Raw genomic sequence first — 13,636 nt, forward strand, 5'->3', positions numbered from 1 at the left:
AAAAAAAAAAAAAGTTTGAATCACCTTATCCAAAAAAGAACATAAGACTTGTATTTCCTAATCACAAAAAATCTTATTGTTATCACTGATGATACCCAAATGAATAACCAACTTTAATTACGTTCTTCAGTTTATAAGTGTGTACAATGTGTTTTGCTCCTATACAGATGACCAACGTGCTCTAAGCCTCTAGAGAGAACTGTTTTAGGCTTACTTTATGGCCTGGATATTTAGGTTATACCTGACATTTCTTTTTTTTTCTTTTTGAGACAGAGTCTCAGGCTGTTGCCCTGGGTAGAGAGGGTCGTGGTGTCACAGCTCATAGCAATCACAAATTCTTGGGCTTAAGTTCTTACCTCAGTCTCCCAAGTAGCTGGGACTACAGGCACCCGCCACAACACCTGGCTATTTATTTTTTGTTGTTCCAGTTGTCATTGTTGTTTTAGCTGACTCAGGCCAGGTTCAAACCCACCAGCCTCAGTGTATGTGGCCAGGGTCCCCCACTGACCTATGGGCACCACCCTGTATACCTGACATTTCTGCTCCTCAGTTTTTAACAACAAATTTTCTTTCAAATCTCAATGATTTATTACATTTCGATAGGGCTGAGTTAAAGAATTAGTCAACATTTTAAAGGAATTTATTAAAAGGAAATAAATTTGGTCCTTGCAAGACTAAAATGCTAAGTTTAACCATATTAGTAAATGTTCCTGAGTTAACTTTAAATTGACATAAAATAATTAGTAAACACAGAGGGGAAGAAAAAATAAAATATTTTAAACTGACCTGTTTCTATTGTAAAAAACCAAAATATTCCATGCATAGAGAAATTCAAAAGAACCACTATTTAGGAAACAACTTAAATGGTATGTTTCCAAGGCATAGTTTAAAAAATTTCTCTTCTTCCCCAAGAAGACTATTCTTTTAAAGAGTTAAATTTTAAGCGACCTGAGGTCCTTTCATGTCAAGAGTTGTTACAGTCACCTAATTCTGAGCTGTCCAAAACTTAAATATATAGGCAATAACCAAGATAGGCATTTGGTATCTATAAAAAGATACCAAAATCAGGTATTTCTAGCATATGCAAGACCTAATATGGAAAGGCTATAAAATGTAAATTTTTAAGAATTATTTTTCCTTAGTTTGACCCATTTAACGACATTTTAAAGCTAAAAGAAATTTCACCCAGGCTCTTTGTAGTAAAACTTGGCTTTAAGCCAAATGATCTGTGACAACAAGGATTTCAGCCAGGAAAATATTTTCTTTGAATTTTGGCAAGAAAACAGCTCTACAAAGGCTGAACCATAAAGAGGAGAAAACATGCCAAGTCTAGGAAGGACACAATCAGAAAATAATTTACACAGGATAAATACTATAAACATTTGTTGGAAAACAGTACAAAAGATACAGGATTTGGCTTCTTCCAAATTTCTCAGCTTTTACTTCACTCTATAGAAGCAAACAGATGACAGTTCTTAGGTCAGTGGTTCTCAAGTGTTCAGGATGGGTCAAAATCACTGAGAGGGCTTCCAGATTTGGTAGTCTGGGCTGGGTCCTGCTAATTTGCATGCCTACCAAGTTCCCAGGTGATAGTGATTATGGTAATTTGAAGATTGCAGTTTGAAGAGCACTGTAATCCTGAACTCCAGGAAAGTTCAAGGCATTCAAAAAGGTCCAAATCGCTAATTCAAAAAAACCAAAAAACTTCCATCATGTACCTTCCTAGTAGAGACAAGGTACTAGGAGTTTATCTACTTATTTATTTATTTACCACAACTTGGAACTTCTGGGCTCAAGCCATCCTCCCACTTCAGCCTGTCCAGTAGTTGAGACTATAGGCATGTGCCACTACACCTGGCTAATTTTATTTTTTTATAGAGATGAGGTTTCAGTAAGATGATAGGGGTGGTCTTGAAATGTACATAAGACCACTCACAGGACCCTCCACCTTAGTCTCCCAAAATGCTGGGATTACAGGCCTGAACCCCTCCATCCTGAGCATCTTTCCCCCTTAAAAAGGAAAGCTAGGAGTCAAAGTATTATGCAATCTACAAAAGATGAGGAGCAGTGAATTAAGATCTCTGCATACTTTCATTCTATGAAACACACTTCTTCCTCATTTTAACATTAGTTAAATAAAAGACATGAATCTTAATGTATCATAGTTTGGCAGTATTTTTTGCCAAACTCTTAATTGCGTCTTCAAATAAGAGCCCATATGATCTTATAATCAAGAGCACCTTGGAGTCAATAAAATTACAGTATTAAGTTTCCAGATGAACAAAAGCTCTTGAGGGAATATACTACACTTAAAGAATATCTGGTTGCATACTGAAAATGAACTTCATTACCTTTATACCCCAGGGTACTATGTAAGGCAACTAAAAGAAAATATGAAACTGTACACAATACCCAAAGGTCAGATGTAAATGCTTAAGAATTTTCTTTATTAGAAGAGCAGGGAACTTTTTTTTAAAAAGTTATTTAAAACATATTTTAAAACTATGTTATATAAACATACATTATACACCTTTCAACCATAAGAACAGCTCTGATAGGGAAAATACTATTCCCAAATAATGAATCTGAAGTCTAAAGATGTCCGCAGTCTAAACATGTCTGCGGTAAACATGTCCCAGAACTTGAGTCTTTTAGCTTAACTGGGCAAGCCAAATGCATTGGATTTTATCTCAATCCTCTGGACTTATATTTGGTTTCATGAATGATAAAAGTTTTATACACTGCCACAAACAATAGCATGGAGAACTTATTCTATCTCTATTGATCTAACTCCTCACTAATAAAAATGAGGTATTTGAACAAGGCTCCTCCAACTTCATAGTTCCACATTTCTAACATTTTTTATATTATTCTTACCACAAAGAGTCTAACCAATACAGAGTGAAAAAGCTTTGGCTACTTAAGAAAGTTTACCTTTGCACTCCTACCAAGTTCTGAGGTGATGCCAATTACAGTAATTTGAAGACTGCAGTTTGAAGACCTCTTAAAAGATGCCAAACAAGTTTTTTTTTCAGTTTCTCTATAAGCAGTACTCTTAATTATAAAGCTTTTAAAAGTGTACACTGTTTTGTTGGATTTCTGTTTATTGTTGAAAAGTAGTAGTCCTCTCAGAATTACTCTGGACCTTCACTCCACAAATTATGTTAGGAGAATGCCAAAACGCTTCAATGAATTCAGGAAAAAGAATAAAAGGCTGTCTAGTTCACCCAAATTACAGTGCCTGCCCGAAAAGTCTACTTTCTCAATTTCTACTTTATGAGCTAAGTAGATCAAATATCAGTTCATGCTTCCCTACACCTGTCTCTGCCTCATATTGAATAAACCCTTTGGTGTATGAAATTCAACCACTTCAGGTGATCAGATTTATGGACACCAAAAAGACTTGAAAAATTAAATCCATATAAATGAAAGCAGAGCTACATTTATTATGTTCTTATTGTGTTACCTAATCAAATGATACCAAATTATACAGGTAATGGGAGATCAAGGCCTCGTTCTCAATTATCTAACACAACAGTCTGGGATACTGATTTCTACTGTATTAACTTCTATTAAAAATGTCTAGAGGGCGTCGCCTGTGGCTTAGTGGGTAGGGTGCCGGCCCCATATAATGAGGGTGGCGGGTTAAACGCCTGTCCCGCCAAACTGCAACAAAAAAATAGATGGGCGTTGTGGCGGGCGCCTCTAGTTCCAGCTACTCAGGAGGCTGAGGCAAGAGAATCGCCTAAGCCCAGGAGTTGGAAGTTGCTGTGAGCTGAGACGCCACGGCGCTCTACCAAGGGTGGCAAAGTGAGACTCTGTCTCTACCCAAAAAAAAAAAAAAAAAAAAAAAAAAAAAAAAAGTTCTAGAAAAGAATGAAGTATCACTAAGTAAAGATCTTGGTGTTCGCTGTCTAACGCCAGCGCCGCCTCTAGCTCGCTGAGCTCCAGCCGAAGAAGGCGGGCTAAATAAAGAGGTCTTTATACCCATGGCTCGTACAAAGCAGACTGCGCGGAAATCCACCGGTGCTAAAGCACCCAGGAAGCAACTGGCTACAAAAGCCACTCGCAAGAGTGCGCCCTCTACTGGAGGGGTAAAGAAACCTCATCGCTACTGGCCTGGTACTGTGGCACTCCGTGATAATAAAACGTTATCAAAAGTCCACTGAACTTCTGATTCGCAAACTTCCTTTCCAGCGTCTGGTGCGACAAATTGCTCAGAACTTTAAGACAGATCTGCGCTTCCAGAGCACAGCTATTGGTGCTTTGCAGGAGGCAAGTGAGGCCTATGGGTTGGCCTTTTTGAAGACACCAACCTGTGTGCTACCCATGCTAAACATGTAACAATTATGCCAAAAGACATCCAGCTAGCACGCCACATACGTGGAGAACATGCTTAAGAGTCTGCTATGATGAGAAAACATTTCATTATCAAAAAAAAAATTCTCTTCTTCCTGTTACAGGTAGTTCTGAACGTTAGATTTTTTCCCTCCATGGGGTCAAAAGATACTTAAGTATATGACTGCGACTGGAAAAATAGTGGACAGAAATCAGGTATCGGCAGTTTTTCCATTTTCATTTGTGCGTGAATTTTTAATATAAAATGAGGGGATGTGCAGCATTAAAGCGAGTCAAAATGTTTCAGTGAACAAGTTTCAGCAGTTCAACTTTATAACAATTATAAATACACCTGTTAAATTTTTCTGGACAATGCCGCCGGCATTTGGATTTTTTTAAAACAAGTAAATTTCTTATTGATGGCAACTAAATGGTGTTTGTAGCATTTTTATCATATAGTAGATTCCATCCATTCACTATACTTTTCTAACTGAGTTGTCGTACATGCAAATACATGTTTTTAATGTTGTCTGTCTTCTGTGCTGTTTCTGTAAGTTTGCTATTAAAATACATTAAACTGTAAAAAAAAAATCTTAAATTTTAGTGATAAATATAATGTAAACCATAAAATAGTTCCATCGGGCGGCGCCTGGGGCTCAAAGGAATAGGACGCCGGCCCACATGCCAGAGGTGGCGGGTTCAAACCCAGCCCCAGCCAAAAACTGCAAAAAAAAAAAAAAAAAAAAGTTCCTATTCCCATGAGTTTAATTTTACAAGTTTTGAGAGAGCAACAAGTACGTTGTAAAGGTTTAGCTGCCAAACTTCAGTTTTAATGAAGGAAAACATGAAAAGCCATTTTTGTTTACTGAACTCCTGCTGTGAAAAGCAGCTTAAGCTTTATACACACACATAAACGCACATAAACAATACGTAACACGCACTCAGAACTGCTTGGGGCACAAAGGAACAACACAGATTTAATCAGACCATCTATACTAACTTTATCCTGAAAGAGCCAAAGTGATTTGAAAACACTAACTGCATTTTGGAAGCATAAAAACTTCGTCTTATCAAAAACAGCCCACCATAGAACTCTAGCCTGGGCAACAAGAGTGAGACTCTTCTTTAAAAAACAACCAAACAAAAGAACCACACCAGCCAAAACCCAACCCTATTCTCTCGTATCTCTATAGAAATATTGGTCTGGGCATGAGCAATCTTCTAATAACCAAGCTGTAAATATTTTGTGTATTGAAGGACGCTCTGACATATAATGTAGTAGTATATGAGGGGATCCCTGAGATAACACCTATATTTGAATCCCTGCACCCATTTTACCGAATGAAGTTGGACCAATTTCTCACCTACTGCACCTCAGTTTTCTCATCTGTAAAATAGGGCAGTAACAGTGTCTCATACTTATGAAGACTAACCCTATTATCCCTCGTACGAGCTAAGACTTTATTAAGTTATCTCCAATACTGTTCCTGAAAAGCCATGTTCCTGTTTTTCTCAAAGCCATGAGCTTTAAGATTGAGGAATTTGAACCACACATGAACTGAAGGCTCAAAACACAAACAACTATGGAAAAGCTGTCCGTTCCCAAGAGCTGAGACAGACCTCGAAAGTAAAACCTCCACAGACTCGCTTCCGGCCGCAGCGGCTGCGAAAGAAACACCGAGCGGCGTGCGCCGAGATAAACAAATTCTGTGGCACCGCCCGGGCTCTGCAGCCGGGAAGGAGGCTCCGAGACCGCTCCTGGACCGCTTCTCCGGCTCGCACGAGTCGCATCTGGGCAGCCCCCATCTCCCCGCGGACCCTGTTGGTCCCCCGGCGTCCCAGGTTCCTACCCCAGACCCCCAACCCCAGAACCGACTCCCTCACCTCCACTAGCCGGCAGCTTCCAGGAAGAAAGTGGATGGAGAGCTCTTTCGGCCGCCCCACCATGCCCGCCGTTTTCGCGCCGCCGCCGCAGCGGCCGCGACCACGATTGCCGCGGGCCTTAGCTCAGTCGCCTTCGGCCCGCCTCTCTCAGGCCCAGGTCGACCCCTCTCCTTGCTTCCGGCTTCCGCCGCCACGGTCGCCTCCATTGATTGGCCACGCTCCGCCGACGCCCCAGAAGGGGGCGGGCGCACGCGGGACGCTCCCTCCCAGCCCTCGCGCCATCTCTTAAAGTGGTACACAAAACAAAGGCCCTGACCTTAAGCAATGCTTTCAAGTTTGTGGAGATTTTGCTTATTTGTGTACTTTTTTTCTTTTTCCTAATTAAATGCGGTTAGGATTTAAGTGAATCGCCCTAGAGTTTCAAGTCTGCAGGCTGCGCAGTGCATAATAATCAACTGGGCATGTCATCTTAAAAAATCGAATATAACATTTTAAAAGTCCTGAGAGGGAGAGGGGCAGGGAGGAGCACAATGAACATATCTCTGGCTTTAGGTGTGCGTCTTGAAAGATTTAGAAAAAGGGACTAAAAATAAAAGTGTCGGCAGGTGAGCTGTTTGTCTTTCTGGGATCCTAAATATTAAGATGTATGAAATCTCAAAAATGTGTAACTACTTTTAACCAAAAAGGTGTTGAATTATTTGAGTTTGGAGTACCTCTTCAAAACGCAGGTTCTTGGATTTTACCTACAATAAACCCTTTATAGTAGAGCTCGGGACCCCACTTAGTGGCGTTAACAGGAGTGGAGACCACACTTTGAGACGCTCCGCCATGGAGGCTGCAGCTTTGAGCTCTGTAAGCCCAGACTTGCTAAAAAATTAAAGAGCCAACCAGAATGCAATGATGGGCGTTCTACTACTATTCGCCTTTAAAAAGTAAATCAAAACCAACAGCCCTAAGTGTTCAGGCTCGCCCAGCACCCAACTGATTTGCCTTCCACTTCAATACCGCCGAGTCCTTGAGTCAAAACTGGAGAGCTGGAAAATTGACGCAGAAAAATAACCCCAGCAAAGACTCTGTAGCTCCAGACCCAAGTCTGGAATTTTTGTACAGCCAGCCAGGAGATCGAGCTTTAAACGTCACCCGCAAACGTGACCACTGCTTGGATTTTCTAAGGAGGCCTTATTTTCTTAATCCTTCTTAGCATAATTTATACATAAGGGCCAAGCAACCTTTTAAAAAGTTTTTCTATGTCAGAGGCCCCAGACTTTCTTTCCTCCCGAAGCTCCAACGAGAACTCATTTTCTTATTCATGTAAACGTTAAAAATTTCTTTGGAACAGTAACTGTCTGCAGTCGCTCACTTTTCAATTTTACTGGGGTTTTTTTTGTTTTAATCCAGGCTATTATTTACTGTTCATCGGACTAGCATTATTTAGAGAATCCTTGAAAGGACTGCCTCAGCACTGAACAAAAGTAACCCGGAGACAACAAAGAAAGCATGGGGGGAGGGGACCAGATCCAAGAGCCTCTCAACAACTTCTCTCTTAGGAACTAGGAAATGTTATTTTAAAGTTTCTAGTTGCAATTAATTTACGATTTGGGGGCGGGGGGGGGGAAGTGCTAAACGTTAAGATTTAAGGACCTGGATATGCAATTAGCATTTCGATTCCCAGAGCAGCGGTGCAAAAAGTTTTAAGTTGACATTTGAAAAATCTGATACTTGCCCTGAAAGTTAGGTACAGTTGTAGGGGCAGATGTTTGGGTATGGTTTTTAATCATTTTCTTTGGATGATACCTTCTATGTGAATCAAACGTCATTCTTACTTAGGCAACGTCTAACTTCGTGTGGTGGCTAAGTCTATAAATTTAAAGACTAGCATATCAAAGTTACTTTAGACGATTCAATTCATACAAAGTCTGAAGCACACGACCGAGACATAAATTCCTTACTTGTATAACAGAACCTTCACTTATATCACTACAGTTAATCCAATAAATGAAACTGCTGTTCTGTTTTGCATTTTGTTTTTGCCAGTTAAGGAGATTTAGCTAAAATTCTCCATAATCTGATTCCATCTATCAATCTATAGTTGATTTATTCTTCTTTGTGCCCAGGTACTGTTTTAAGGAAATGAATGACACCCACTTCTATTATTTTTACAAAGCCATTCTGCTTTTTACCAGGCATTCTCTGGAATGCTTTCAAAACAACTCTTCCTCTGTATAGAATGCTTCATTTCTTGAATTGCTAGCTCTTACCTGGTCCATATCCTCCGGCATTTCAGGCATGATTCCAAAATTATTTCAGGACAACATATACAGGACGGGTTTCAGGCTCTGGGTTCTCTCTCAGGGTCTTTGTTCGCTTCTGCCTACAGAGAGCGCAGGCACACCAAAACGTGAGGCACAGCTTCGCTTGACCTTTTAAATTAGCATTTTGATTCCAATCCCGGAATCTCGTGCAGTTTTCCACATGGCAGTAAGCTGGCAGCTGATTCCCCGTAGTAGTCTTGAAAATACCCAATGAGAAGTTTCATGTTTAATTGCCAGCCAAGCCGGGGTACATTAGCAAAACCATTTGGTAGAATGAACTATTAAAAAAAAAAAAAAAAAAAAAAAAGGAGGGAGCCCAGCAACTTCCTGTCAAGACTTGTTGCAATTTTCCCTTGCAGAGGAAAAGCAAAGAACCAGCAACTGAAAACACACAGATCGTTCACTGGATTCCTGCCCGGAAAGGAACAGTTTTTATAATTTCATTCAGTTACACCTTACTGCCACCGAATGTTTAGTAAAATTCTGCAGAGCCCGTCCCCAAGTCCTTTTTATTTTTTTTCCCTCTTATTATTATTTTTACTGGAAATCCCCTTATCTCTTAAGACTCTCCGCAAGAACTTTTAATTCATTATTACAAAGGACAGTAAAAGGCACTCTGGTAGCAATACATAAATTAAAATGCATCAGACCATTTCCATTAACTTTGTCCTACCCTCTGACCATTTGGGAGAATGATACATAGAGCAAGCTTCAACGATTATTAAGGACTTCTAGGTGAGTGAAGCCTGCACCACGGACTACAGAACAAAGTCATTTTCTAAGAGCGAAGCCCGATAATATTTTTTTAAGAGTTTCAAGAGTGAATGTGTTCAGTTAAACTTGGAAACACTGTACCAGTTTAGGAACAAAAATTGCCATTCAAATTCAGCCATGCTCAATGATAAGAAAAAATAAAATAACATCTTTCGTAACAACTTGGGTGGAAATGGAGAACATTATTCTAAGTAACGCAGGAACAGAAAAAGAAATGCTACACGTTCTCACTTGTAAGTCAGAGCTAAACTATAGCTACACAAGGGCACACAGAGTGGTATGTCCGACATTAGAGACTCACCCGGAAGTTGGATAGGGAAGAGATGAAAAATTAACCTATAGGGTACAAAGTACACGTCTAGGGTGAGGGGTGCACCAAAAGCCCAGACTCTACCACTCTATAATACAGATATGCCGCAGGATTAAACTTGTACCCTCTAAACCTATTAACATAAAACAAATAAATTGAGCCATTCAAAAAATCAGTTACTCTTTATATTCTACCCATCTAGAGCACACAGCACACAGTAAACTTGAGGCATTCGGGTCTATAAGTTATGAAAACTATATATATATATATATATATTTTGGTGTTTGCATCTAAATGGGCATCTTAAAAACTAGCATTGTGAAGATGTAAAAACTAAAATAGCCTAAAAGAAAATATAGGGAGATATGTTTATGACCTAAAAATAAGCAAATAATTCTTAGCTACAAGAGACAGCAAAGCTATTCAATTCTAAAAATTGATACAATTTATCCAAATTAAAAGCTGCTGCTCATCAAAAGACACCATTAAAAAATGAATCAGCAAACTACAGAATGGGGGAAAAAAATCTTAATACAAAAATCTTAAAAAGGAAAAATTTTTAAAGAATTTCAGGAACCCCAAACTCCATTTGCCAAAGGCTAGTTAAGTCTGGATATTAAGGCAACACCCGTCCATCTTTTCCCCAAATGAATAACTTACTCTACAACCTTGTGTAAAAGCATTATGTTGAGGTTATTAGGTATGACATGTTCAATTTCCTTAAGCACTAAGTTTGACAGTTGGTATTTCTGACATTTCACTTTGACAATCTTGTTTTATTTTTACTGTGACGGTATATATCCTCTTTTTTTCAAACAGCACGTTTTCGTTTATGATTATCTTTGGAATTTTTATCTAGACCAAATTTTGTTAAACCATGGGTAAGTCAAAAGTCTGTGGTATTTTCAAGTATGAGTTGTGTCATGGAAAAGCAGTGCAGCTCTAAATATCAACAGAGTGTTCGAGAACAATGTGACTAATGAACACACAATACGAGGATGATTTAAGAAGTTTTGTTCTAGTGACTTTTTTTTTTTTGAGACAGAGTCTCACTTTGTCCCCCTAGGTAGAGTGCCATGACGTCTCAGCTCACTGCAACCTCCAGCTCTCGGGCTTAGGTGATTCTCTTCCCTCAGCCTCCCGAGAAGCTGGGACTACAGACGCCCACCACAATGCCTGTCTATTTTTTGGTTGCAGTTTGGCCGGGGCAGGGTTTGAACCCACCACCCTCTGTATATGGGGCCGGCGCCCTACTCACTGAGCCACTGGTGCTGCCCTGTTCTGGTGATTTTTTAATCAAGAAACTGAGCCACTTGGGCGACAGGAGACCAAGGTGGATAATGAAGAAACACCTGAAAACCGTAGAGGAAGTCCATCCATCTGAACCTCTGTGTGAGTTAGCAGCAAGGTTTAACGTTACTATTCCAACTGTATTGGGCCATTTGAAACAAATCAGCAAGGTAAAGAAGCTTAATAAATGAGGGGCGGTGCCTGTGGCTCAAGGAGTAGGGTGCCAACCCCATATGCCTAAGGGTGGTGGGTTCAAACCCAGCCCTGGACAAAAAAATTAAAAAAAGAAGAAGCTTAATAAATGAGTTCTCTGTGAATTAAATTAGAATCAAAGGAGAAATCATCTTGAAGTTTGCCTTTCTTTATTGTCATAACATATAGGGGAAACCGAGACCTGATGTTTAGCATAAGTCTCCTTCTTAGGAGATATAGAGAATTAGGAGAACGACATGTGAGTTGTGTATGTGCAAGAGATCAGAAAACTGTCCTCCAAGGGAGAATGTGTATGTGAGGTGTGACAATACCAGGTCTAATGGCTATGGGAAAGATTCTCTAGATTCCAAAGGTCTGTTGACACTAGAGGCAGCGGTCTTGTTTAAGGTCTGAGACTTTGCAAAAACAAATTGGAGATATTCTAACACTTAACATGTTCTCCTTTTATGGTGCTGATGCCTAATAAGTAACTTTTAAATACTTTTTCCTGCCTTGTTATAATAAATATGACCTGAGGTTTGCTGGGGAAGGCTCCTCCCAGAATTCCTCAATACCCCTGACACGGACTTTGCGTCAAGTCTCTTTATTCCTCGTGCCAAGAACCCCTCAACTGATGACCCCAAACTCCTTCAATAAAATAAAGGTGAACCATTTCTATACCATATTGTTATGTGTGATGACAAATTTATTCTTTTTGACAATTGCAAGCATTCAGCACAATGGTTGGATAAGATGCAGTGCTGAAACACAGTCCAAAACCAAGTATTCATCAAAAAAAGCTAATCCTGTCTGTTTGGTGTTTCCGAGCTGGTATTTCCCACTAGAGATTTGTGAAACCTGGTCAATTGCTAACAGCAAATGTTTGCTGCAACTATTTGGACAACAGTATGAATATGCTTATTATTAAGCAGCTGAGATTAGTCAATAAAGACAGCCCAGTCCTCTTGCAAGACTACCTTGACCACAGGTTGTGCAAACAATTCTGCAGGAACCACAGAGCGGGGCTTGGAAATTCTCTGTCATCCACCGCATTCACCAGACCTTGCACCAACTGACTACTTCTTGCAGAGAAAAAACATTCTCAACAAGCCATGGAAAACACTTTTCATTATTTCATTGCCACTTGCTCTGCAGGCTTCCACAAGCTACCATTAAGATGGTAAAACTATGTCTATAATTTAGAGACATACTTTGATAAATCATACTACTTCTTGTTTGAGATACAATGAACTAAACTTTTGGTTCAAAATAAGGCATTTCTTATTGTATGACCCATAATAATAACAAACACACCCTCAGTTTTTCCTTTTCTGGTCTAATAACCTTTTCACCATGTTAGCACAACAGAATTACAAAAAGAACAGGACAGTTTCTATGGTTGATTAACTTAAGTGTGGCCAATACATTAGCCAGATCCCCCACAGAAAAGCAAAAGGCCTTAGGCGTTTCCATTGACTGCTGCTTGCTTACAAATTGTTCTTTGCTGATCTCGAAACCCTTCAAAATATATATTCCTCATAAAACAAAGACATGTCAATAGTAACTTTACATCTGCAGTCTAAGTCTAGATCCTAAAACTAAGTCTGTCCATAACAATCTCATCTTCCAGATGCAGAACAAAGGCAAGATGAGATTTAATCATCCTGAGACTTCTATATTATTGGTTCTTCTTTTTACTCCCACACCCTTTTTTTTCCTGCAACATTTTACCTTATCTTTTTGTAAAATATAGGTTTGCTGGATAATGGTTGCAGCGGACATTTGCTATAAGGCTTGAAAGGAATGTAATCGTTTGCCTCACCGCCTGGCCCCGCTTTCCTCATGGCTTTTCCCCCTTTAGGGGGAACTATACAAATACTAAACTTCCTGAAAACCTCTTTAGAAAAAACAGCCATAGCGGTGGCACCTGTGGCTCAAAGAGTAGGGGGCCAGCCCCATATACGGAGAGGGGCGGGTTTGAATCCAGCCCCAGCCAAACTGCAACAAAAAAATAGCCAGGCTTTGTGGCAGGCGCCTGTAGTCCCAGCTTCTAGGGTGGCTGAGGCAAGACAGTTGCCTAAATCCAAGAGCTGGAGGTTGCTGTGAGCTGTGACCCTATAGCACTTTACCGAGGATAACAAAGTGAGACTCTGTCTCTAAAAAAAAAAAAAGAAGAAGAAAGAAAGAAAAAACAGCCATAGATGCATCTGTGACTCTTGTTTTTCCAGGCATGCCCTCAAGCTCTGGCTCAATTAATCTCTATTGATTGAGACTTTTCCCTCAGTCACTCATATTGTCTAAAAATCTGAAAAGATTCTGATTAATATTTGGGATATTTAAAGAACTCTTACAACTCAATAATTTGGGAAAAAGTTATTTTATTTATTTATTTTTATTTATTTGTTTTTATTTTTAGAGACAGAGTCTCACTTTGTCACTTTGTCACCCTCAGTAGAGTGCCATAGCATCACAGGTCACAGCAAACTCCAGCTCTTGGGTTTAGGCGATTCTCTTGCCTCAGCCTCCGAGTAGCTGG

The 13,636-nt window shown here is 39.8% G+C and overlaps 1 protein-coding gene and 1 pseudogene across 1 annotated transcript in view; one reads left to right on the forward strand and one right to left on the reverse strand.

Annotated features, from left to right (window-relative positions):
* The window catches only part of MAT2B (methionine adenosyltransferase 2B), a 13,405-nt gene extending 7,017 nt beyond the window's left edge, over positions 1 to 6,388 (reverse strand). Inside the window, 1 exon segment of the mRNA XM_023516168.1 lies at positions 6,223 to 6,388. Coding sequence (XP_023371936.1) covers positions 6,223 to 6,285 — 63 coding nt within the window. The 5' untranslated portion in view covers positions 6,286 to 6,388.
* On the forward strand, positions 3,990 to 4,421 carry LOC105887228 (annotated as a pseudogene).
* Positions 6,389 to 13,636: the final 7,248 nt, after the last annotated feature.

This window comes from Otolemur garnettii, unplaced genomic scaffold (assembly GCF_000181295.1).
Source record: "Otolemur garnettii isolate 467f Iridium unplaced genomic scaffold, OtoGar3 scaffold00003, whole genome shotgun sequence".
NCBI classification, from domain to species: Eukaryota; Metazoa; Chordata; class Mammalia; order Primates; family Galagidae; genus Otolemur; species Otolemur garnettii.